Source organism: Dipteris shenzhenensis, chromosome 24 (assembly GCF_047967505.1).
Source record: "Dipteris shenzhenensis isolate YYH24624 ecotype China chromosome 24, Dip_SZ_1.0, whole genome shotgun sequence".
NCBI lineage: Eukaryota > Viridiplantae > Streptophyta > Polypodiopsida > Gleicheniales > Dipteridaceae > Dipteris > Dipteris shenzhenensis.
The window spans coordinates 8408256-8433421 of NC_141619.1; the positions used below are offsets into that span (position 1 = coordinate 8408256).

The window sequence follows — 25166 nt, forward strand, 5'->3', positions numbered from 1 at the left end:
GGAAGCTTTTTCTGTCTCTTTTTTTTTTGGGTGCATCGGGATGAGGATGATGCTGATGAAGTGGCTGTGGCATGCAAATAAAGCGGTAAGGGAGCGGCTGATGTGGCAGGGAGGTTCCACGCAAGCTGGATGGCTGACTTGTCTGCCTGCCATTGAGCCACGTAGGAAAAAAGGCCAGACGATCTCCACAGAATCTTGAGGAGGAGCTGGAGGAAGAAGTATGAAACAAGCTATCTTCTCATTTTTCTTCTTCTTCTTCTGCTGCTGCTGCTGCTGCAGAGCTTGCAGTTTGGAGGAGGGATTGCCTTTGAACGAGGTACTTTCCTGTGGATTCTCAGAGATTTTTCTTCTTCTCCTTCTTCTTCACCTCCTCCTCCAATCACCTGTTGTGAATTTGCGTTTTGGAGTAAGAATCGCCTCTACCGCAGGGACTTTCCTGTGAAGTTTCAGTTTTACGCGGGGCTTTTTATTGTTCCCCCCCCTTCCTTCCTATCATCTGGTGTAGAATTTTTAGTTTGGAGCAGGGATTGCCCCTGGAGGTCTGTTTCTTGGCGCTTCGTGGCACCGATTTTTCTTCGCCATGGACGATGCAATCCTTCAACAGATCGTTCAGCAGCACGACATGGATGTTTTCTGGCAGCAGCACTCCGATCACGCCTCGCCGTCCCTCCTTCAATCGCTTCCCGTGCATGCGGTAAGCTCCTATACCCGATTTCAATCTTCTTGGTGAGAAAAATGTGGTCTCTACAGATAATCGGATCACTAAGTGAACTGGGATTTTTATTCATTTTGTCCTTCATTGGACACTCCATGCTCTAATTTGTTACTTATGTCAGTCTTTCGATCACGGATACTACCTAACCATACGTGCCATTCAAGAGCTTCGCGACAAAAAGAAGGGTTCCGTTTCTGTAGGCATCGGCGGACCAAGCGGTTCTGGAAAATCTAGGTATGTTTGCTTCGCACATAAGGTTAGAGTCTAAGTTTCCACAGTGGTGGGTGCTCACTCGGCATCCTAACGAATATGCAGTTTGGCGGGGAGAATTGCTGCCGTTTTTGGTGGTACTGTCGTTGCCATGGAACACTATCAGGACCCTTCTCTTGCTGTCGATGACAGTAACGATCTTGACATCATGGACTTCTCTCTTTTGATCGAAAACCTTGAGGTGCTGTTGGCTTTCTTTTTTTTTACAGAGAATGTGCTGTTGGCTTTCTGCTCTCACACGGACATTTTTGTTCGTCTCTGTTTTAATAGCTTAAGGCAAGATGCTTGTGCAAAATTCTCATAACCTGCACGTTGTAAACATCGGCAGGATTTGTTGCATGGAAATGACGTGACGATGCCTCAGTTTGATTTCCAACAAAAGAAAAGACTGGGCAACAAGCTAGTCAAAGCCCCAAAATCTGGTGTGGTAAGGCTTAAGTTACTTAAATTGAATATTGCTGAGACAAGGTCTTGAACATGGTTTAGGCCTACGTGAAAGGTCCTAAACCATGCTTTTCCTGGCAGCGGAAGACTTGCATACTTGCTTGCTTAACTGGAAGAGATATCACAAACATGAATGAGATGGTTGGGTTGCCACCACTGCCTCTTCGTAGATTAGAGTTTGTTTTTATTGCTGAGATGCTTGCATGCATTACCGAATGGGGAGACTTGGACTGAGGCTGATCTGTTAATGAGTTTTGTTGCTTGAGATTTATAAGTCACCTTCCCATCTGTGAGCCGCCAAATGAGGGGGACATGGGGAGGATGACCTGTAGCTGAGAAGGGCTTGAGAGAGATGTCACGAGGGCAGAAACACGGTGGCAGATCTGAGAGAGAAGAACATGGGCGGCATGTGGGCAGAACATGTGCTGCATGGAAGGGCGAGCAGTCCTGCCTAGGGGGTCCTTTGGAGGAGACTGAAGACCATTGTTGATCCCACTCCTCCACAGTGTCCACGTGACTTCAACGTGCTTCATGTGACTTCCCTTGCATTATTGAGCAAACATGACATGAGGCCCATTTCTTTATACAACTCATTTGTCTTTTTTCTAAGATTCCCATAATATTATATTCCAAACAATTCTCACCCCATACCAAGGTATTTGTAATTCATATGCATGGTGTTCACAATGATCCACTTCATTGAGCCTCCCAATCACCTACAATATCTTATACAATGGAAAAAGTGGTAGTTACCAAGCTACCGCTTGATCTCTTTTACCACAATCTAATTTCACATGCAGTCTGGATTCATCTTTGACACCTGACCTGTAGACACACTAACTGACGTTAGAACAAAAAATCTAAATTTTACGATTGGATATATTCTAGTCTTACAAAGGTATATCATTCTTTTGACACCTGACCTGTAGACACACAAACTGACTTGCAGGCCTTGTGTAGTCTCTGCTACTCTGCCGACATCTGCAGCCAGCACAAAGCGTTGTGGTGCTGTTCGTATCTTTGCCTATCTTGGCTGCTGCATCGCTGCCTACTGTTTTGCCTTGTCAGCTGCCTCTAGGCTGCTCAATGCTGCTGTCTTCATGGCTGCCTGCTTGGCAGCCTATTTTTGGCTGCCAAGCAGGCAGTCATAGGGTTGCCAAGCAGGCAGTCATAGGGTTGCTAGCAATAATTCCACTCTGTGTAGAGCAGAGGATTCACCCGGCATCTCCTGCTGTGAGACTGTAACAGTCAACAAAGACTTCTTGAGGAACTGCACTGGTACCTGCTCTGCTGCTCGGACTGGCTGTGAACTGTGATCCCCACTGACTAAATGATAGGACCTCTTCTAAACCTGCTGGGTCATCTTTGACCTTGACCCTGTAGAACTTCGGGTATCCTATTAAACAACCTGGGCTGTAATCTTCTGAACTCCTGGTACTTGCCGAACAACCTTATCATCCCTCTAGAGAGAGTGCATCTTTTGGGGTAACATGCTAGGTATAGTCTTTCGTATAAGCATGCCTCCCTTTATCAGCTAAGCCACTACACACCCTGCCAAAATCTTGAGAGAGCCCAAGCAATTCCTTTGGGCAACTCCACAAATAGTTTGCTATTGGCTCCAGATCCCCTGCCACACAACAATGATGGGTTGTATCTCTTTGCATCTGCACTAGCCACAGGCCGATGGGAAGGGCATTGTGAGCCAATACCCAGAGAAAGTCAGAGGTCTCCATCAGACGGAGTTTGGTCAAAGACGCGACCAGAATCTGGTAATGAACTCAGTGTGGGAACCTGCTGCTTTACTAGTGGTGCTCTTGTGAGGGGCTCTAAGGCAAGGCCTCTAGCTACAACTGTCTTTTAGTATGAGGGGTATACGAGAAGAACTCCACCTCTGATATCCTGTTTGTGCTTCCGATCATGGATGGCTGAAACCAGGGTCGTAGTGTATCTCTTGAAGTAGAGCCACATGCACCACTGAAAGAACTCTAGCTTGTGGCTTAGGGTCGATGGCCAGCTCTTCTGTGTCTCCCAACCACTTTGATCCTCTACCATGCCAATGAATCCATGACTTCACTGTCCCTTGGGTCTGTGTCTCCCGGCTTTGACTTTAGTAGTAGTTGGCCTCCTTCGGCTACACTGAAGAAGATTGGCTATGGATCAATATACTTGGCCATAAAGAAAACTCTGAGTGGTACCTTGTCTTGATTCTAATTACCTCTTGCCACGGCTCCAAAAATGGCTGTGTCGATCTTCTAAATCCTACGACAAGTGCCCCCTACATGTGACAACGCTTGAAGGCACTCCTCTGGCTTCTTGAGAAGGCATCCCAAGCTCAGAGAGATCGTGCAAGTCCACTGCCTGGCTGGCTGGAATTTCACAGATCCTCAACAGTGACAGAATTACCAAACCATTGTTCCATGTTCGAAGAAGAGAGGGATGTGAGTGGCAATGGCATACAACAATGCACTGAGAGGACAACCTTGCCTTACAGAAGCCATTCATCTGTAAGATCTCCCGAAACGATTTCCGCAGCCTTGCTGCCTTGATACAGCCAGTATATGACATGTTGCATCTATCCTCAAAACCCAGAGCCCGCATAGTTTTGGAAATGAAATCCCACTGGACAGTGTCAAATTTCTTAGCAAAATCCACGTGCATTATAAGGACATCTTGCTGTGTGTGTTTTGTATATTTAATTCCCACATAAGCATTTGCTATATTGTGTGTAATATGCCTATGTAGGACAAAACCATATTGAGCAGGATGCAATCCTTCATGCAAGAAATCCTTAATGCGAGCAACCAGCACTTTGCAACCAATTTGTAGATGACCGGCATAAGAGTGATTGGCCTCCAATCCGAAGAAGTTTCACACAGTTTTATAAGGAAATAATTTGAGCAGCCCTGTTTTCCAGCTGGCAGGTAGACACTTGGAGTCTCAAGCCTTGTTAATCATTAAGAGTAGGGTGGGGGACGGATCATCCTAGTATTGCAAAAAGAATCCCACCATGAGGCCATCCCAGCCAGGGGTTTTCCATTTACCACAGGATCTAATGGTCTCTATCCGTGAATGGAGATTCCAAGTCTTCAGCCTGATGGGGCGACATAATTGGAGTAACATAACGGAGGTATTCCTGTGGGCAGCTATCAAATCCTGCGAAACAAAAGCAACCTTTGCAAACTGGGTCGCATAATAATGAACAAATTCATCAGCCAGTTGAGCCTTGGAATTGGTCCAACTGCCGTCCACTGTCTTGAATCTATATGTGTTATCACGCTGCCTCTAATAATGCAGGCTCTCTAAAAACTCCTTGGAAGAGCAATATACGTTGGGTAAGATCTTGATAGAGGGCTTTGGCATCCGCAACTTCTTTGCTAAGAGAAGACAAATAAGTTTTATCATAGTTGCGGATGCTGCTGCATTCGATATGCAAATGCTAGCCACGCAAAGTCCAGATCAATATGAGCCTATGGCCAAAGAGGAGCAATTGCATTTACCACCTTAGCTTTATAGGCATCATGCTGCAAGTAACTATTAATGACAATAAGCAATCTTTTTTCCGGAAGTCTGTCATCACTCATGTGAAAGAAAGAAAGCCTCAATCAAAGGGGGGCATGATCAGAGTGTGGGAAAGCATAGTCTGCCCACATCATGCAGCATATTGCTCAGCATTAAACATGTACCAGCGATCCAAGCGGGCCTGATAGGTACAGCAAGCATTATGCTGAAAAGTATAACCAGAGAGATCGGGCTGCGCAGTTTTCCAAATATAACAAGTGCATGCTGAGAAAGCAAGTGAGTCCACTGCATCCTTTCCACTGCAAGCATGTGTGTTTTGTCGGAGGTGTTATCCCCTGGCTGCGGCGCATTACTAAAGTCACCCGACAGAAAAGCATTTTGCTTGCATTTCCTGCCAAACAGCAGCTCTCCTTTGCGATGATCGCGGGGCATAAACCAAAGCAAAGTCAAAAAACTCCCCAAACAGTAAACATTGAATGACAATCCATGGGTTATTGAATGCCACAAATGGCTGATATTCATGCTTGACAAGCACCACAACTCCAGCAAAGGAATTATCACCTGCGTAGAAAATATCATAGCCTGCAAAATGGCCCGTGCTGCCAGCCAAACCATGTTGATTGTGTTCTTGCACAGCAACTACGTCAGGTTGCATCTTATTGATATAAGCCCAGATGATTTCCATTTTATTCAAGTCACACATTCCCTGTATATTTTTAGGCATTTTATCTGTGACTGCATATTTACAGATTTACAGGTATGTACATGCTGTACAATGCTCAGATATATCAAGTCTGCATATCCAGCTCAAGATCAACGACATGACCCTGAGAGCCTAGCAATAAAAGAGCTACATCATCTTCAGGGAAAAGGGAATTGCAGCCCAAGTAATACCCGTCCCAGAATTTTCAGCGGGTGTATGGCCATTTGAGGATGCCCTAGTCCATGTGCAGGGTGGAGGAGGTCACCTAGGAGTGAGGATTTTCCTTGGAGTCTGCCAGCCGTCATTGGAGACTTTATCCATGTCCCCTTTCTTAATCAGATTTGCAGCAGACACAGAAGCGGAATGATTGTTCACAGGGTGAACGATAGCTGGTGGTTTTGTAGGCTTATTCTTTATAGCAGAAGACCCAGGAACATCCTTATTTTGCACAACAGGAGGCATAGCTTCTAGAGGCATCTTATGCATGGCCAAGGGACATTGCGAAGCCATATGACCAAATTTACAACATTCAAAGCATGCACCTGCAGAAAGTTCCCATTTGAGCTTGTAAAAAGCACTCCCCATGGGAACAATACTGACCGTGATAAGGTAGGATTCAGGAGTGGGGTTATCAGTATCCCAAAGAATGCAAGACCTGTTCAAATTTCCATTTTGCCTTGGAGGGCAAACCACCTTGCCCGATGAAGCAGCAATTTTGGGCAAGTTTTTGCCAGGCATTGAGGGAAGTCTACTACTTCTACCCAGACTGGGCATCGGTGCCTGATGAGAGATGGGTAGTCTCGTGTAGGAGACCAGGGGAGAACATGTACCCTTAGCTGCCCATAATATGAAGGAGAATGCTCTAAAAGCATCTGCTTATGCTACTTATTCGTCATAGTGGCCTCAAAAAACCCCTTGCGGCATAGTGTACTTCTGCACAAAGCATCCTCCCAAAGTTTTGGTCAACTAATTACCCACATTAGTTGCCACAGGCATGCGACCTAGAAAGAAGATTATGACGGCATTCTTGGCATATTCCCGTATAGGATTGACTATGCCATCAATCTCCACTGTAATGCCACAGGAAGGAACATGATCCTCCAATTTTTCTTGGTATCCTCAAAACCTTCATGCATACACAAGCTGAGCTTCATCTGAAAATTGAGTGGGGTCATCCTGACCCACAACCTGCTTCTGTTTTTTATTTTTTGAAACAAAAGTTTTTTCCACCCAAGAAGTTGCCATGGCAAACCAACGCACACACACACCCCGAGGGAAACAAGCACAAAGAGGAGATGGTAGAAATCTGAAGTAAATGCAAAATAGAGAAGGAGAAAAGGACTGTTTTGACAGAGTAGGAAAGGTATGGACAGGAGAAGTAAGAATGCACAAGCTGAAAAAGCAGAAAATAAAACCTTCTTTGTACAAGCAGGAATGGACAGACCAACACAAGCAAAACATGAACTAAAGAAAACCCGCCCTCCCAAGATCAAAGGACTGAACCAAGAGAGGCGAAACAAAACTGCAAGTAGACGAGATAACCTAACGAACACACACTTTTTTTTAGTAATATCCAGTGCTGTATTTATATGCTCATAAATTTACAAGATGGGAAGTCTCCAGAAATGGAGAGTATCCCAAAGATCAGAAACATAAAAAGAAAAGCTCTATGCAAGAAGCATCTATATCACCCTCATGGCAGGCATCATATAAGGATTGCTGCAATGAGGCTCGGAAAGATTCATATGACTTGTGAATCTGCCGACCCAAGTATGCCAAATTATGCTCACTCCAGATTGTCCAAAGAGCCCAATATCTCACCCAAGAGAGAAATAGTGAGTATTGAGACAAAGACCTCATAAATCTGCCAAATAGCAAAATTGTGACTCGGGAAACGGAGCCGAAGATGATCTGAAATTCTCCCGAGGAGGTTCCGAGAACACGGGCAGTGCCAAAGCAAATGAGGGACAGTCTTTGAAGGAGCCTGACATCTTAAACATGTGGAAGGTGCAATGCGACGTTTGGCAAGTGTGACTCCCACTGACAATGTGCCTGTCATGCATCTCCAAAGAAAAAGTCTTTGTTTCAAAGGCATTTTACACTTCCATAATATCCTGAGATTCTTCCACCACCATGAGAGGGGCTTCCTGATATGCCACAGAGTATTAGCATATTGCTGAATCGATGGAGTAGGCTGAAGAAGCCTGTATGCTTTGATGGAGGTCAAGGCAGGCAGGGAGATAGGATGAGATCATGTCGCACACACACACGCACACACACACACACACGTGTATATATACAGATATATGTGTATATATATGTGCGTGCGTGCGTGTGTGTGTGTGTGTGTGTGTGTGTGCATATTCTTTCGCACTAAGAGATGCAGATGAATATTCAAAATGTTAAGCCCCCCATGCGACTTGGGCGAACAAACCAAGTGCATTTTGAGTAAGCGCAGGGCTTGACAATGGTTCTTTGTTTTCCAAAGTATCTCCATGGCATAGGACATGAATGTGGAAGTATCCTTCTTGGACCACGGAAGAAGTGGCAAATAAAACTGCACATATGACATCAAGATAGATTGGACAATGCGCAGACGGACATGTAGAGGCCAAGTAGGCAACTTCCAATAATGTAGCTTCCTTTGCATACTAGCCAATAGGATAACCAAGGTGGCGAATGAGAGCATGTGAATCTAAAATCTCTCCTGGCCAAAACAATGCATGCCAATCGGAAGCAGTGAGGGGAAGCAATTTAGACTTTCTGAAATTAATAAACAGCCCCGCTGCCAAGCCAAAATCAGCCAATGTGTCCATTAGTATTTGAACATCAGAAGGAGTATTTTGGAGCATAAAGAAAGAATCATCAGCATAGGCTTGGGCAAGAAAGGGCTTGCTGCCCGGAATGTGCAAACCATGTAAGGAATCAGCTTCCAAAAGGTGATCCAAACGAAGAAGCAATGGATGCGTAGCCACCGCATAAAGAAGTGCAGTGAGAGGACAATCCTGGCGGACCGATCTTCCCAAATGCCAAATAGAAGAAAGGTGTTTGCCCAAAAGACATTGGGCTGTTGCATCCGCATAGAGCCAATAAATAACATGAACAATTTTGGGGCCAAACCCGAGGTGGCTCAGAGTTTGTGAAATATAATCCCATTGGACAGTATCGAAGGCCTTGGCTACATCCACTTGCATAATCAATACATCCTGCTTGGAGTATTTGGCATACTCAATACCAAGCATGGCATTGGCTATATTGTTCATAATCTGCCTGCGTGGAATGAAACCATACTGTCTGGGATGTAATCCAGCATCCAAAACCGTTTTAAGTCTATGGACTAGCATCTTGGAAATAAGCTTGTAGATGACAGGCATAAGGGTAATTGGTCTCCAGTCTGTTAAATATTCACATAAAGGCTTCTTTGGTATCAGCGTAACAAGGCCATGCTTCCAAGAAGTAGGGAGAGATTGATGTTCCCAAGCCACATTGATAATTTGTAGAAGGGTATCCTTAAGCTCATCCCAAGAGGTATGAAAAAACTCAGCAGTGAGTCCATCCCAACCAGGTGCACGAGATTTACCCAGCTTATGAAGTGCATAGTAAGATCATCCTGCAGAAAAGGAGCATTCCATGTGCTCCATGCGCTACGGCGCTCATTCGCAATTGGAAAACTGTACTTTCCACTGCTTCTTGGACAGGTCAGCCTTCTCCACAGGGGAATTCCTTTTGCCTTGAAAGTCTACATTGGAGTGCAGTTTTTTCTCCTCCCTTAGCCTTGCGGTATCCCAGGTATTCGTTTTGTGGGAGATGTGGTCGACCAGCAGGGTTATTTCCTTTCCTTTCCTGTCGCTTGCCAAACTTATGCTCTCCGTTTACATCATCGCGCTCTCTGGCATGCTATTGGTCTCATGCTTGCCCCTTTTTTGCCGGCCCCTCCTTTGCAGCCTCTTCATCGGCTACAGGATTGGTGTCTCCTTCCGCGCTCCCCTTCTGGAGCTCCTATCTCTCTACAGGACCTTACTTCTCACAGGGTCTATCATGGGCTCTGTTCGGTGCCATGGATTCATGATCATGTTAATCGACTCTGGCATCTTTCAAAGCCTTTGATTTGGTGGCAACGAACTCTCGAATCTCTTTGGAAAAGTTCTTTGCCGCTCAAACAACGCCTTTTCCTCTGGCGTTGTTTGGTTGGAGCTCTACCGGTGGGCACTACTTTGGCTCGTCGCGGCATTGCTTCTTCTCGATGTCAGCGCTGTGCTTCTTCATTGGAGACCATCCCACATTTATTATGGTCGTGCTCCACCTCCAGGGATCTTATTCATCGGATTTCGCACTGTCTTCGGCTCCGATTTCCTTCGGTGGTTTTTGGCCGCTTCTATTGGATCTTTGGTTGCACCCCTCCCCGACTTCACTCGTTTGCCTTGTTCCTCGCCTGGGTCCGTTTCTGGTCATTATGGAGCATTTGGTTGCAGAGGACTCATCTATCATTTGGCTCTGGTTCCTTTGATCCATTTTATTTCTTTCGAGGATCCCTTCGTCAATCACTCTATGATTGTATTCAACAGGGAGATCTGGATACTTTGGTCTTGGATGTTTTTTTCCACTGCTTTTGACTTTCAAAGGTTGACTCCATCACGGAGTTCACCTTCTGTATTACATAGTCTTTGATAATTTAAGCTGTGGTTTTACAAAAAAAAAAGTGTGTGTGTGCATATCTTGAATGCTCACAATTCTTAATTTCAGGTGATCATGATTGTTTGTAGATTGTTACGCCAATTGTCACTTCTCTAAGTCGGGCATATTTTCCAGTTGCTGATTTGCCAATGTTAATCTGCCACACCCATCAAACAAGTTACCCTTCACCGACGTTACTACTTCTCAACCCCCGTGGTCATCTATATTGCCACACTAGTACACATGACTGTTCTTGACATCACAACTGTGCGTCATTTATCTCTGAAAGATTTTATGATTCAAACGAACAGCAGGCTCGCTAGTTATTGGCAAATACTTGAAAGCAAACACTTTTTAAATATCAAAGGCCTACTCTGATTGCAGACTTCCATCTAATAAAAACTTGATAGCAAACACATTTTGTAAATATCACAGGTCAGGTCTGTTCGCAGACTTCTTTATGAAGAAGCATAGCGAGAGGCATACTTAAAGCTTCCACCACTGATACTGCCTCCGAAGGGAGCATTGAAGCAAATTTGACTGCTGTTTACTTTTTTTAGCCAAATGGATAGCTCTTAATCAGCTATTTTTACTCTATGGAAGGCCAACCTTTCCCTTTTGTAACTTTTTATAGAATTCTGTTGATGCAACAACACTAACTCAACCATGGCTAACCTTTCCCTATTGGAAATTCCTATTAGAATTCTTTTGATGCAATAACTTTAACTCAATTGGCTCATAAGATATGATTCTCTTCTCATGCTCTCAGATTAACTTTGGAGCATTTTTGTCAGCGGAATGGGCTAACAACGAATGTTGACTCTACAACTTCCATCCTAATGAGCATTTTTGTCAGTGCAATGGGCTAATAGTGAATATTGACACTACAACTCCCATCCTAATGGGCATGCACCAATGTGTCAGATTGTCTGCCAGCACATAGTGTGGTAAGAGTGGGTATTGTGGGAGGAATGGCTCCGTCTAGTCTGCAGCAAGGGCTAGATGGAGACCAAGCAGCAAACCCTTTCTGGAATGTTCAGCTTGGATGGCCATGACATCCCTTTCCACTTCCTTTTATAGCAGGTAGGTCAAGGAGAGTAGGAAACAACTCCTTGAGCAATTTCACAGCAGCACACACGCCAGATAGTTTTTTTGGATTTGTTGGTCGTATCTCTCTCACTTTCTTTGTTGAGGATGGCTGACTTCTTTTTGAGATGCCATGCATAAAGAGGTCACAGGCTTTGAGTTTCTTGGCCATGATTGATGTATTTTTGTTTCATAGGCTCTTTTTGGTCTTCTATACATTTCTATGTAACTCCTTTGTTTTTCACATCCATCTTGCTCCAGCTAGCTTGGTGCTTTATTCATCCTGGATATGTAAGGTCTGATGCCTTCTACTCTTATGAGGGTATACATGAAAAGGTTTTTTTGGGTCTTCTTTCAATGAAGGTATACGTGGAAAGGTTTTTTTTGGTCATCTTTCAATATTTTTGGGCAAGATCTTGGTCTGGGTAAGATGATTAGAATCTTTTGTTTCACCGTCTATTACAGTTTTAAGACGGTGCCACCTTGCAAGCAGGTTATATTGGAGGGGACATATGCGTTGCATTCAAAACTGCGCTCTTATCTGGACATTCGGGTGGCTGTGGTAGGATTTTCACTTTTACAAAAGCTATGTGTACCTCAGAGGTTAAGTGGAAGATTATATTTTAAATTGAGCATTCTGCGTAGGTGGGAGGTGTTCATTTCAGTCTTCTCTCAAAGGTTCGACGGGACATTGGGGAGTCACTATCACTTGACTACCTGATTGACAGCATATTCCCAACGTTCAGGAAGCATATTGAACCAGACCTGCATCATGCTCAGGTAAGAGCCCTTAGGTAACAATTGAAATACGTTGAGAAGATGCCAATGCTGCAATGTAATGTTAGATTATTATTGAGTCAGTATACAATAACACATAAGACAAATAGACTTACCACATGATTACACATGCACATTTGTATGTACCTCAAGAAACACATCCATACGTACAAGGAAAAGCTTGAGTTTTAGGGCAGTTCATAATTATATGTATTCTTGTACATCTGTATGCATACATACACACATACATAGTTTTTTCCATACGTTGCCATACGCATACGGCAGACGGGTACGGAAGTATGATTGGAGTACGGATCAGCCCTTGGGGTGTGACCCTAATTTCACCACACAAAATAAGGAAATTTACATTGTACACATTTAATTGACAGAGAGCTACAAAACTTTCAACTTCAAACTTCAAACTTCAAACTTGTATTCATTAAATTGATTAAAAAACGTTTTCATAAAGGTCAAGGAACCCCGTTTTCCCTCCCAAAAAAAGCCAAGTATGATTGGCTGTACCATACACGTACGGAATAATTATTTGATACATGTATGGTTCAGCCAACCATATGAGTACGGAAACAATTATGCATACATACATACATACAAAGAAGGCGTTGCTTTTTATCTCTTTAGTTTGCTTCAATATAATGCTAATATATGTTTTTTTGTAGCCCTTAGGCAGACCATGATTCGAGCCGGATCCATACCAGATCTATGAATCTATTTATATCTAAATTCTCATCTGTCCCTCCTTAAAATAATAATAGTAGGGTTGATGTTATGCACCGTGATGATAATCCTCTTATTAGTGGACTTAATCTAGTAGGGTTACGGGGCTCTGGGATTAAAGAAAGCAGGCTTACGTGAGGCTAGACTTAGAATAATAGCAAAGGGGTAGTCATCTATATTTAGCCAGGACGCTTTCTAGAAAATGGGATGTCCTTCTATACAAGAGTGGCCAAGGCTATTGGGTTGACATACAGTGTGTCGACACCACTGGAAGGTCTTGTCTAGTCTCATGAGCCTAGACTCCTGCCTTCTACATGGTGGATCATGAGATACTATGGTGAAGGTTCCTGTGGATGGTTCTGGTAATATGGGACGCTGTGTTGAGAGTTCACGCTCAACATCATGTGATCATGTGTGCATAGCACCATCATGTGATCATATGTGCATAGCACTAACCCAATAGAGTGCTATAAAGGAAAGGGTTAGATGCCCTAACCATAACCCTAACCCTAAATGGGTTTGTATATATTCTATATTTTCAACTAAATCTAGTGTACAGTTAGTCATTTGTGGTGTGCTCTCTAGTTGTGCCCTCTCTCCTCATCTCCACTTTTCTCCTCTCCCCTCTTCATATTTTGTCATGGTATCAGAGCTCCCTTGCCTTCCACTGAGGCATTGCGATTCTTGAGAGAGTGAGAGTGATTGAGAGATTGAGAGTTTCTCTTGAATGTTCTTCGAGCAAGTTCACTTCCGTTGAGAGAGACATTTCCGTTCATTTCATGAGAGAGAGAATTTCCGTCCAATTCATTTGACAATTCCGTTCATTGCATTTCTTCCCTGAGAGAGATAGCTTCATTTGAGAGAGAGAGATATAGCTTCATCTCGGTCTAGGTACCACTGAGAATCCTACAATACCAATGACCCTGATAAGCTGGAAACCAGTGTCCAAAAGAACATCCTTAGAAGATCTAGACAGCTTGCCTCCCATCTAGACTTCAAAAGCCAAGGCATCCTCGTGTGATCGTGGCAAAGCAATAACTTGAAATGGAATGCCCAAACCCGAGAAGGCTCTCATCCAAGTGGAACAAGAAATAGGCATATTATCCATCTTAGTCCAATCCACTGAAATGGTTGCATCAATCCACTGGATCCTCCTTGCACTTCCTCTGAGATGACTTACTACTTGCATTTTACGTTCCTCCGGAAGCTTTTTGATCTTGCAGAGGAGGCATAGCCTCACTCCCATCTCGAATTCTGAAAGCTTGGAGCAGCTTCAGAAGTATTCTTCGGAGAATTCCCTGAGTATCTCCGGAAGAGATTGATAGGCAACTGGTCGTGTGGAATGACAACACAAGTTATTGAACAATAAACAATTCAAAAAATGTTTTAATACTGAAGTAAACTCTTTTGTAGTACAAAGATACGAATATGTATATTTCTTTTTCACGGGTGGTATGATAAACTTAGAGAACTACCCACTCATGGGTTTAGGATTCGAGTCCACGTTATTATTATTAGACTTAACATCATGAGACCCAAGATTGTGAGTTGCTAATACTGTCCAACATCTAGGTGGGGTAGACCATCCCTTCGGAGTCGCATCATCCAAAGGATTCTCGTTGTTTAACCAACGAGTGTACGCCTTTTCAGACCCATTGTCACTCTCCAACCGACCGTTGCCTGCCACATGTAGAATGAACCATATAAGCTAACGAAGCTCTCACCTCCTTTTGCAGACGACCAATCTTTCTCAGAATTATATGAGGAGCCTGATGCTTCCTCTTCGAAATGATTTCAGCTTCAATCTCAATCAAGGAGTGATCCAAAGTTGGAGTTATATTACTTGCACAAACTTCCATTACCATCAACTCAAGATGAATGAGTTGAACATTGCTTGAAAAGCAGCCTTCCAGGTCCAGCGAAGAATGAAACTTATGATAGCAACAGCTTGCACTAGTCTTTAGGTGTGGATTGCCCAATCAAGATTATATAGAAGACTCACCCCTATACAGGGGCTGAAGTGCTTGCTGACGATTCTGTTATCAAATCGCCTCAAGGGAGTAGGCTGTAAAAGGTGCTATGCTTGGAGCAAAGAACTAGGCAACTATGTGCCCTATAGCTGGTGCAAGTGGAGTTGAACCGGTGGCAGCATATGCTGGCATTCGAAGCTTATGAAAGCCTGATGAAAATGACTGAACTGCAGCAAGGGGGGGGCCGATGAAGAGTGTGGGCTGCCACTCCTCCTAGATATATTGCAATCTAGGCTCTAATGCATGGAAAACGCTATTGGCTTTTACATGTATGAAAGGTTAACCACTCTTTACACAAAGTAACTTTCCTTTTTCCTTAATGCAAAGTAGGTGCTTCACTTTGCACACTTTGCATAAAAGTGAAGTACCCTATACTTTTCAATGCACAGCCTAACATGCAAGCCACACTTTATCATCTGGCCTTGCATGCACATACATTCAATTTTATAATCATGCATGCAATCTTTAGGCCATTTTGCATGAGCATGCATGTACTTTTGGCACAGCCTAAGTAATGATTAACAACAGACTAATCTGCGACCTACTCCCAGCTTTTAGGAAAGCTTCCAATATGAAGCATGCACACACTGCCAAAGAAAGCTTGTTGTCAAAGTCGTGCTTACATGGAAGCATGATTTCCAATCGAATAACTTAATAAACCTAGAATTTCAGAACTTTTATAATTCCACATAAAAATACCACAACTTTAAATGCATTCATACCACATACATCCACATAGCAACATAAGATAACATAGATAGAGACAAGTACAGTGGCACCCCACTGGGTGAGAATGAGGCTGCTCCCCCCAATTGGGTAAACCTAGTTGTATTTTTTAAATATTCAATGATGCTTAGCCTCACTACAATGGTAGGACAGATCTTTGGACAAAACCTCCTCCGGGAAATCCAGAGTTCTAGACCAAGACCTAAATATAGGACTATTACAATGGTCTTCCTTTTCAAATTGGGACTTAGATGTGCATATCACTGAGAATCATCCAAGAAAGTAACTACTGGAAGCCCCTGGCCCGGTACCAGGTGGAGACAACCATAGAAATGGTCTTGGTCCTCCTTGTCCCTTAAACACAGAAAACTCAGATTCTGAAAATAAAGAAGCAGCTGGTCGGAATCGAATACACGTTTGATCAAGATTTATGCACAATAAAGAGGTAGGGCTCTCAAGAAGGGTCAAGAGACGGCATGAAAAATCGGCAAGAGGATGGCTGGAACTAGTGCAAGGAACAACCGCAAGAGAGTGGGGAGGAATAGGTGATGTGCAACAACAGGAGGAGCGGGTGAAATAGGCGATGGATGGGTAGCAGGAGCAGGCTGAGAGATAGGCATGGACAACATGAGAGAAGCAGGAGAGGTAGGGATGGATGGGCATTAGGAGAAGGCTGAGAGATAGGCGATGGACAGCAGGAGAGGCTGAAGTGCAAGGTTAGGGAGGAGTAGGAGCTCAAGCTCTAAATGAAACCGAGAAGAAGCCTGGCCCTTAATTTATAGAAGAGCTAGGGGAGAAAAAGCAAACTCAAAAGCTAGGGTTAGGAATAGAAAAAGCTTTTACAAGAATAGGGAAAGCTTGGAAAGAAAAAGCCAAAAGCAGAAAAGCAAAGAATAAAGATTAAATCCCAGAAAAGCAAGAAAAGAAAATAACTTTTAATAATTTAACTTTGTATTGTATACCACTCTACCCATACACAATAATTAATTAATCTAGGGGCTTAGGACTCGATCAATCCTAGAACTTAAACGGCTTAGATCTAGCTTTAGACAACTCAAAATTCTACCAAACTTGAACCATCTTTTAGCTCTTGGAAAGCCCTAGAGACTAGTTACTCATGGATTGGGTTTTGAGATCACTTCCAACTCACAAGACTATGTGATCTAGATCTGTCCTCATGGACTAAGCATCATAGCCTAACACACCAAGGCTCACCCCCAAAGCCATTGGAGGTGTTAGGAGTAGAACAATCGGATATGGAGAACCCTTGTGGATGTGCGAAGCGTCATCAGTCTCATACGGCATGTTGGTAAGGTGGAGGGTGATCAGTAAGATAGTCGTTCAACTCGTAACTTCACTGGTGTGAAGTCCACCCCCCATGCACTAGCTTCTGACATCCTGTCACTGGATGTGACTATGATGGATACTGAAGATCCATGGCCATGCTGAAGATGGCAAAGAGAGAGACCGTGCTGAAGACGGTAACAAAAGACCATACTGAAGATGGTAAACATAGGCCATGCTGGGGATGGCAAACCAAGACCGTACTGAAGATGGTTGATCACACTGAAGGTGATAGAGGCACGTTGAAGGTGACTGGTCGCGCTGAAGGCAATAAGAGCTCCGATGTCCAGAAAGGGTCACCCTAAAGGTGACAAGTGCTATACTGGAGATATCAATGCATGGTGATCAGCCATGTAAAGAGAGTACCGTGAACTGCCGATGATGAAGATGTGCACATGGTGGCAGAAGATGCCCGGCCGGGATGTGAACTCCTGTCACAAGAACTCACATAGAAGAATACACACGTGTGGTCAGTAAAGAGATCTCAAGTAAAAATAATGATCCATCATCCAACAATATAGAAGTGAGAAAGAGCCATGTTAAAATTGTCGTCTGCATGATCTGTGTTCAACAAGCCATGCTTGTATCTTAGTGATGGGCAACACCTGCCCTAGGTAATTGCAAAGCTAATGCCAGCCACAACATACTGTTGTACGCTGTAATTTTCTTTGCTAACCAGCATAGCGTCAAACAGTAAGCAACTTCAGTGCTCAACAACCACAGCCTCAGCGCTCCATTTCTAGCACATTTGTATGTGCCAAATCCTTTCAACACACCGTTTTTTAAAGAGATAACTGATACACTCCACTGCATACAATCAGCCACAAACCGTGATTTGCCAGTCCTGTTGCTTGCCAATTGTTGCGCAGCAAATTGCTCTTTGCTGGCACGAATCAAGGTCACCTATAGCATTTTGACAGCACACAGCAGCTGATGCTGCTAGTATCGAGGTCATGCCACATTGCCCTGCTGAAATTGATCTCAGAATTGCCAACCTTTGGTAGCCAGTGCTGCTTTTTAGTCTGCTCGAGCTGCTTAGGTTGACTTGAGTAATGCATTCAAACTTGCATTGCTCCAGATGGTCTGCAAGTTTAGTAACTCAAGGGAGGCACGTAGAACAGAGAATGTGCACCCCTCAAACAGTGGAGTCGATGCTGCGGTAAAAAGATCATCCCTACCTGAGCGGCTGGGAGAAGGCTCTCTTCAAGTCAGCGTGCATTGGTCCTGTGGTTGTGCTAGTGGAACTATGGCTGGGTTGAGTTGAGGTGGGTCCTCAAGCTGGCGTTGTGAATTGCTTGATTGGATCGAGTTATTGAGTTGCTGACAGCTTTTAGAGCTTGGACATTGCCATAGGGATGATTCACAGCTCCCAAAAAGAGAGTGTGTTATTTTCTTCCTCAATTAGGACGATTCACAGCTCCCAAAAATAGAGTGTGGAGGATCTATTCATCATAATTTTCCCATGTCGAGGCTGTTGTGATGACTTTGAGATCCCTTTTTACTTTTGTGTGACGGTTGGGGGCATTGCACTTCTGGCATCCTACCCACTTTATATAGGAAATACATGCTGACCTAGAGAGTTCTAGAGATTTCAATGCTGACATAGTTTTTTCAGCCTTCTGTCCAGAAGATCGTGCCATTTCTTAATAGGAGACTTATGTTTATCAGTGAAGTCAGAGTTGATTTTCATTTTGCATTTTACAGGTTACAAGAGATGAAGGTGTTGCGTGAATGTAACTTGAGTTCAAACTATGTTTCAATGGTGGAATTGGCTGACCTTTACATGTGCTGTCATGTTTCTTTTAAAAGCAAGTTATTTTGAGGAAATGCATCCTTGTAGTAAAAGCAGAAAGCACATCTTCAAACCAGTTCTTGATCATGAAATTCACTGAATTCCGTATTGAGAGTCATGCTTCTTTGATTTTGGTTTGAAATTGGAAATTTTGCGCTTCTTTTGGTAAGTAATTACTACGGGCAAACACATTCTTGTAATAGACTAAATGTTTCAATATCCTTCAATTTTTTAAAATTTTTAAGCAGGACTTTATAGAGTAAATGCTGAGGCTTCCATTGGCACCTCATGGAAATTCTGTGACTAAGATGATGTTTTGACGACTGAGACAGGTTAAACTGCTCTCCGTGCTTGCATATGTTATGTGAGGGCTGTTCTTATATGAAAAATGTCATACCATGAGCACTATTGCATCTGATGATGCAATCAATACTAGCTCTCTCGTAACCTTTGAAATTTTACACAGTGCACTTTTTGCTCCTTGTTTTTTGACAGATCAGAATCAGTAACAGCTTTAAATCATCCCTGCGAGAGCCATATTACATTCTGAAAATGGAGAAACAGGTGAGTGCCCCTATTGTGCAGTACACTGACCAAGTCAAGGATAACTATGATTAAAAAAGAGAGAGCTTTCAAACAAGGGGGAAGCCAAGTTTTTCTTATTGTATGATGACGGGTTCTATTCTGGCTCCAGTTACTGAAGAAACCCATGGATTCAGTCACTGTTTCAGAAACACGGCATGAACAGTAAGGCAATCAAGATATAGATTTTGAAGTTAGGAGAAATCCCCCTCCCACGCAAAAGAAAATAAAAGAAATAGCTGTGTACTCATGTTCTGCTTGCCAAATGAAGATTTTTTGTTATGACAGCTTATGCTTTTACCTAGCATGCTCAAGAAGGGTAGTTAAAGAGTGAGGTGGTTTTGATCCATTTTGGTTTGTACAGATCTATTGAGATGCATCTCAGACCACCCTTGGCCACAGAGTATGCAAAGACCAATGATTGGATCAGAATGCGTCAGTGTGGAATTAGGTATTATCTTGCATGGGGTGATCAAAGGATTGTGGACAAAAACTTTATTATCAAGCCAAAAGTAGAATTTGAGGTGAGCTATGATAAAAATGCTATGGTATTCAAGTAGGGTGGGTGTGGAGATAATATTTGGGATTTTCAATGAAGGGTTTGTTATCTCGATGCTAAAACGTCCATGGTGAAGGCCTTTTACTTCTTACTGTAAAAATGTGCAGCCCTTGTTTTTTGTAAATGGGATTTGTTAGTTTAGGTCTTCAGTATAAGTCTCATCTTGATCCCTTGAAAGGCCCTGTTAAAGATTGTGAACCCAGACAAAGATGATTTGGACTCAGCCTTCTCCTCAAGTGCTGACCATAGTTAACAAACATGTTTGCATGCTTTGCAATGTTTGCTAAAATTGGGTTTGCAAACTAGTTATTTTTTTGGGCACGCTTCACCTTCAAACAATGGAGGGGATGAGGGTGATGAAGGCCATGAGGCAATGCCACTTGAGCATGACTGATGACCTGCAGCCTGTAGGCTTTAGCCCTCACATGCAGTTTGGTAGTAGTGGTGTTTTTTTACGAGGATGTTTGAATTTTAGTAGCCTGGAGTTGAAATACTAAATGCATCTATTTAAAAATATAGGTCTGTAAAGTGTCCATGTTTGTTTCAAACAGGACCAGCAAGCAAACGTTTGCAAAATGCAAACTTTTGCACCTTGGAAACGTTGCTTGCAACTATGTTAGAGACTGAGTCTGCCCCTTACTTTCAGAGAGCATATGTTTATGCAATGGTGTGCCTCATTGTTGGGGGCTGATGACGTCGGGGACCTGGAACAGTTGCGACTGGAGCTGGAACAGGCTGCGGGGATGCACTACACATGGTGCCATAGTCTAGAGCAGTACGGATGCATGGAACATAGCTGTGGCATGTGCAGCAGGGTTCAGCAGCAAGGCAGGATGCCTGGAGCACATAGGGTGACCAGTTTGCGTGGAGTCTGGGCCAGCAAGAAGCCTGGGATACACCAGGGACAGAGCAATAATCACCTTGGGCCAGTGGCAGGCTGTCACATGGCTAGGCTGGTCAGCAAATGGCTGACCAGGTCAGGTTTGTAGACTGGCTGGGTCAGTTCAGTTCAGTCAGTCAATTTTGGGGCCATTTGGGCCTATAAAAGGCAGCCCTTAGGACTCATTATCCATCCATTTGTTGAGGAGCTTTGGGAGCAATCCAGCCAGCTTCAAGTGCCATCTAGGAGGATGTGGTGCAGCAAGAGAAGAGTCTGAGTGCAGCATACAAATAGCTCAAGGGTCTTCACCATTAGCTGCCCTCACAAGCAGCAAGGAAGACAGGATCAAGGGAGGAACTTGTGCCTCACCATTGGCTGTCCATGGAGCAGCAAGGAGGTCAAGCATCCACAGCAAAGCACTGCCTTACGAGACACTGTTCAGGAGGATCAGTCAGAAGGTGTGTTTGTGGGGCAAACATCCGAGGCCTACACAAGCTCTAGGAGAGCACTGGCCATGTCAGCACTCAGCTGATAGAGGGTGGCACACTAAACATAGCTTCTATATGGTGTCTACATTGGATGGAAATATATTTTTTGGTTCTACATCTCTCGATTGTGCATTGTCCATTTAATTACTACATATCTATGCATAGTACGCATTAAGGAAAGAAGTTTGGATTTGAAGATACCACTATGTGAGTTCTTGGGCTCCGTACCTCTACTCTGAGGCTAGCTTCCGCTGTTACTCTCTGTTCTATTCTCTAACACTCCTGATTGCGTGTTTTCTGCAACTTCTCTCCATTGGCCATCTCCATCTTCTGCCTATCTATCCACCATTGCCCATTGCTGCTTCACTTTCCTTACAGTCGCTTTTGGTTAGTTGTGCCTTTGGCAATTTCTAGGCATATCTTTTCATTGTGCATGCACCCTTCCCTAGTCTTATACTAAATATTGGATTGTGTCACCCAAGAATCCCTTTTGTTTGTGCTGCTTGGAAGTTTCACAAAACTCCAAAAAAGCCAGGATTTATTGGAGCTACTTGTGAGACTACTTTGACAGATGTCTCTAAATGGCTAAGCTACTGCTTCAAAGCCATGTTGCCTAGTGTCCATGAACTTTGGAGGGGGTTATTAAAGAAGGTAGACATCCCCTCACATTCAAGCTGGAGTTTGTAGGCTATCTCATGGGCTATCCATAGATGCCACTTATACCTTGGTATGAGCCTTGTAGGCCTAGTTATAGTCAGTTAGGACTATTGGTACAGTTAGTTTATGTACCATCTAGGTCAGTTAGGACACTTAGTTCAGTTGGGGCAGTTAGTCCTAGGGTTTTGTTATGTTGGCTCTTCCTTGAGCCTCCACACTTCAGTTTTGCAGCAATCTATTACAGCATCTTGTTTTTCTCCATTGTGCTTCCATTTTTGAGCTTCCATTGCTTCCAACACCCAATAGTGTTATCAGAGCAGGTCGGGAATCCATTCCCTCAGCCATTGACAGCATTCCCAAGCTGTTTGGCAGCCTCTGGTGCCCTCATTCTTGCTGGTCTTGCTGGTTTTCACACTCCCACGAGTGTTTGAGACCTTTCCAAGCACTTCTGTCGCGAAAAACCTCATTCTGACGCAAGAAGATCGCATTTTGGAGCAGCTACCGTGAAGGAGACGCATTTTGGAGCAAATCTGAGCAATTTCTGCAGCAAAAACCTAACTGTATGGACCTGTCAAAAAATCCGTACAGCCATACGGACCTGTCAGAAAATCCATACAGCTGTACGGACATTGCAAAAAATTGCGTTAAAAAATTCCGTACATTTGCGTCAGAAAATTCCGTATAATTGCGTCAGAAATCCGTACACTGCATCAGCAAGCATTTACTGCAGTACAGGGCTGCCTTGGAGTGCATTTTTTAGGTTTCTCAGCATTTCGGAGCTGCCTCAAGGGCTCAGGCCCTGGGTTGAGGCCAGGAGTCTTCTCATGGGCTGTGTTGCCCAAGAAAGGTGCAGGCTCAGCAGTAAATGCCTGTGCACGTGCAAGTACTCCAGGCTTGTCTGATGATCCTACCTGTGAATTATCAACAAAGACTGCATCCACAGAACATGCCAAATTTCAAATGGATATTGGAAAAAACACGTGCAAACTAATGCAAGAACACATTTAGTAATCATGTAGTCATGCACAGACAATGCAAGAACAAAGCACTACCAATAAATATACAAAGCACTCCCTGAAAACCGTCACAAAGCACATGATGCACTTGCACAACCCATGCAAAGTATATGCAAAGAAGTCCAAAAGTAGACGGAAAGCAAACAAAAATCTAAACCCACTGCTTAAGCATTGCTAAACCAGTCACAAAAGCACTGACAAAATCAAGCAGTCAGAAAACAGTGTCAAAGCACTGCCAAACCACTCACAATCAGTGCAAAAGCAATGTTTTGAGGGAGCAATGTCAGTACCCTTGTCAATATGGCCCTTGCCCCTAAAGGGGACCCCTCAAGGGCCATATTGACAAACAAATTAATCTCAATAAACATTGTCAATATGGCCCTTGAGGGGTCCCCTTTAAGGGCAAGGGCCATATTGACCACCGTTGCCGGTGTTTGGAGCCATTTGGAGCTGCTGAATTGATCCGGAGACTTCTCTTTGAGCCCTTCCCTCCTCATTTGGCATCCCTTTGCCTTGGGCTGCGAGCTTCTCTCCATTGGATCTCTTTCACTCCATTTCTACGTGTTCTCCTCCTCGTGGGAGCACTTCCTTTGCTCTAATTCTGATTTTCATCGCTTTCAGAGCCTGCTGTCACTACTGTACATCATTGGGTAAGCCGTTGTTTGCATTGGTGTTTTTTCAATTTCTGCTTCATTTGCATTTTGGAAAGGCCTCGTGTTGCCTTGGAGGGCTTCGTGTTGCCTTTGGGGTTTTTTATTGCAACTGGTATACCTTGGGACAGCAAATTCTTTTGTAGACATAAGCTTTGAAGCTTGGGCAGTTTTTTGGCACTTGATTCTGAGAGGTTGCCTTTCTCTCATTTGCTTTTCCAGTTGGTGCATTTGCCTTGTATTTCAGCACCATGTATGGTGGCAAAGATGATTTGTTTGAGCTGATTGGGGCCGATGACAAGCTTGACGGCACCAATTACCCCATATGGTCATACATGATGAGACATGTTTTGGTTGCCAAGAATCTATGGCATATTGTTTCAGGTTCTGAGGCCAGGCCTACACGCACTGTTACAGGTGCTACACCTGCAGCCTCTACTTCTTCAGGTGATGGTTCTACTGCTACAGCCAGGACTTCTGCACCTCCTGCTCTAGGTACTTTGCCTCCTTCACAGGAGCAAATTCAGTGGGATGGTCGTGATGCCAAAGCACATGCCTTGATTGCTCTTTCAGTGAAACGGGTTATTATCCCTCATATTCGGTCTTGCAAGACAGCTAAGCAAGCATGGGATCAGCTTGCAGCTTTGTATCAGGTGCGGAATGAGGCGAGGGTTGCCTAATCTCCGCAGGCTGATCATTCACATGGTGCCTCTTCTTCAGGGGATAACAAAAAGAAGAAGAGATGTAACTATTGCAAGAAACTTGGGCATGATATTTTTGAATGCAGGAAGTGCATAGCATCTGAAAAGAAAAAGAAAGAGTCTGGTCTTGCAGTATCTGGTTCTTCTAGTGCAGAAGATGAACATGAGTCCACTAATTTCGCACAAGACCACCATTGGGCTTTCTTGGTTACATGTCAGTATAATCTTGATGTTCATGATGCTTGTATGGTAGTTTCAGATATTCGTGATGCGTGGTTCTTTGATAGTGGTGCTAGCAAGCACATCACTTCCTGTAGGAAGTTATTCAGCTCATTGGAGCTTTCATCTAAGGGGGGCAGTGTCACATGTGCCAATAATGCATCATATACCGTGAAAGGTATTGGGCAAGTTGCTCTTACTTCTACCTCTGTCACTCTAGAGCATGTGCTTTATGTTCTAGGCATTCGTAAGAATCTCATTTCTATTTCAGCCATTGCTACATGTGGCTTTCAGGTTATTTTTGATGGTGTAGGTGTGCAGTGTATGATGTTACACATGCTTCTATCTTGGTTTTGACTGGCACATTGTCTAGCGGTCTTTACAAACTTGATGCTTATGACAGATGTTCAGGTGATGATGCTGCACTTGCCGATGCACATGCCTTTGCTATTGATTCTACCATGGCAGATACTCATTTGTGGCATGAGAGGTTTGGACACCTCGATTTTGGAGCCCTGGTGAAGTTATTTAAGGAAGATATGGTTGTGGATCTTTCCAAAATGCATATGCCTACCAAACATGTTTGTGAACCATGCTTA

General features: G+C 43.7%; 1 protein-coding gene across 4 annotated transcripts in view; it reads left to right on the forward strand.

Annotated features, from left to right (window-relative positions):
* Positions 1–279: 279 nt before the first annotated feature.
* The window catches only part of LOC147886165 (P-loop containing nucleoside triphosphate hydrolases superfamily protein), a 132774-nt gene continuing 107887 nt past the window's right edge, over positions 280–25166 (forward strand). For all 4 annotated transcript variants that reach the window (XR_015543304.1, XM_087395448.1, XM_087395449.1 and 1 more), the window contains exons 1-9: positions 280–694; positions 837–949; positions 1031–1166; positions 1314–1412; positions 11905–11973; positions 12057–12191; positions 19311–19379; positions 19510–19562; positions 19762–19921. Coding sequence is in view for 3 of the 4 variants with exons in the window: in XM_087395448.1 (XP_087251574.1) it covers positions 581–694; positions 837–949; positions 1031–1166; positions 1314–1412; positions 11905–11973; positions 12057–12191; positions 19311–19379; positions 19510–19562; positions 19762–19921 (948 nt within the window). In the remaining variant the exon portion in view is untranslated. The remainder of the gene's footprint in view (positions 695–836; positions 950–1030; positions 1167–1313; positions 1413–11904; positions 11974–12056; positions 12192–19310; positions 19380–19509; positions 19563–19761; positions 19922–25166) is intronic.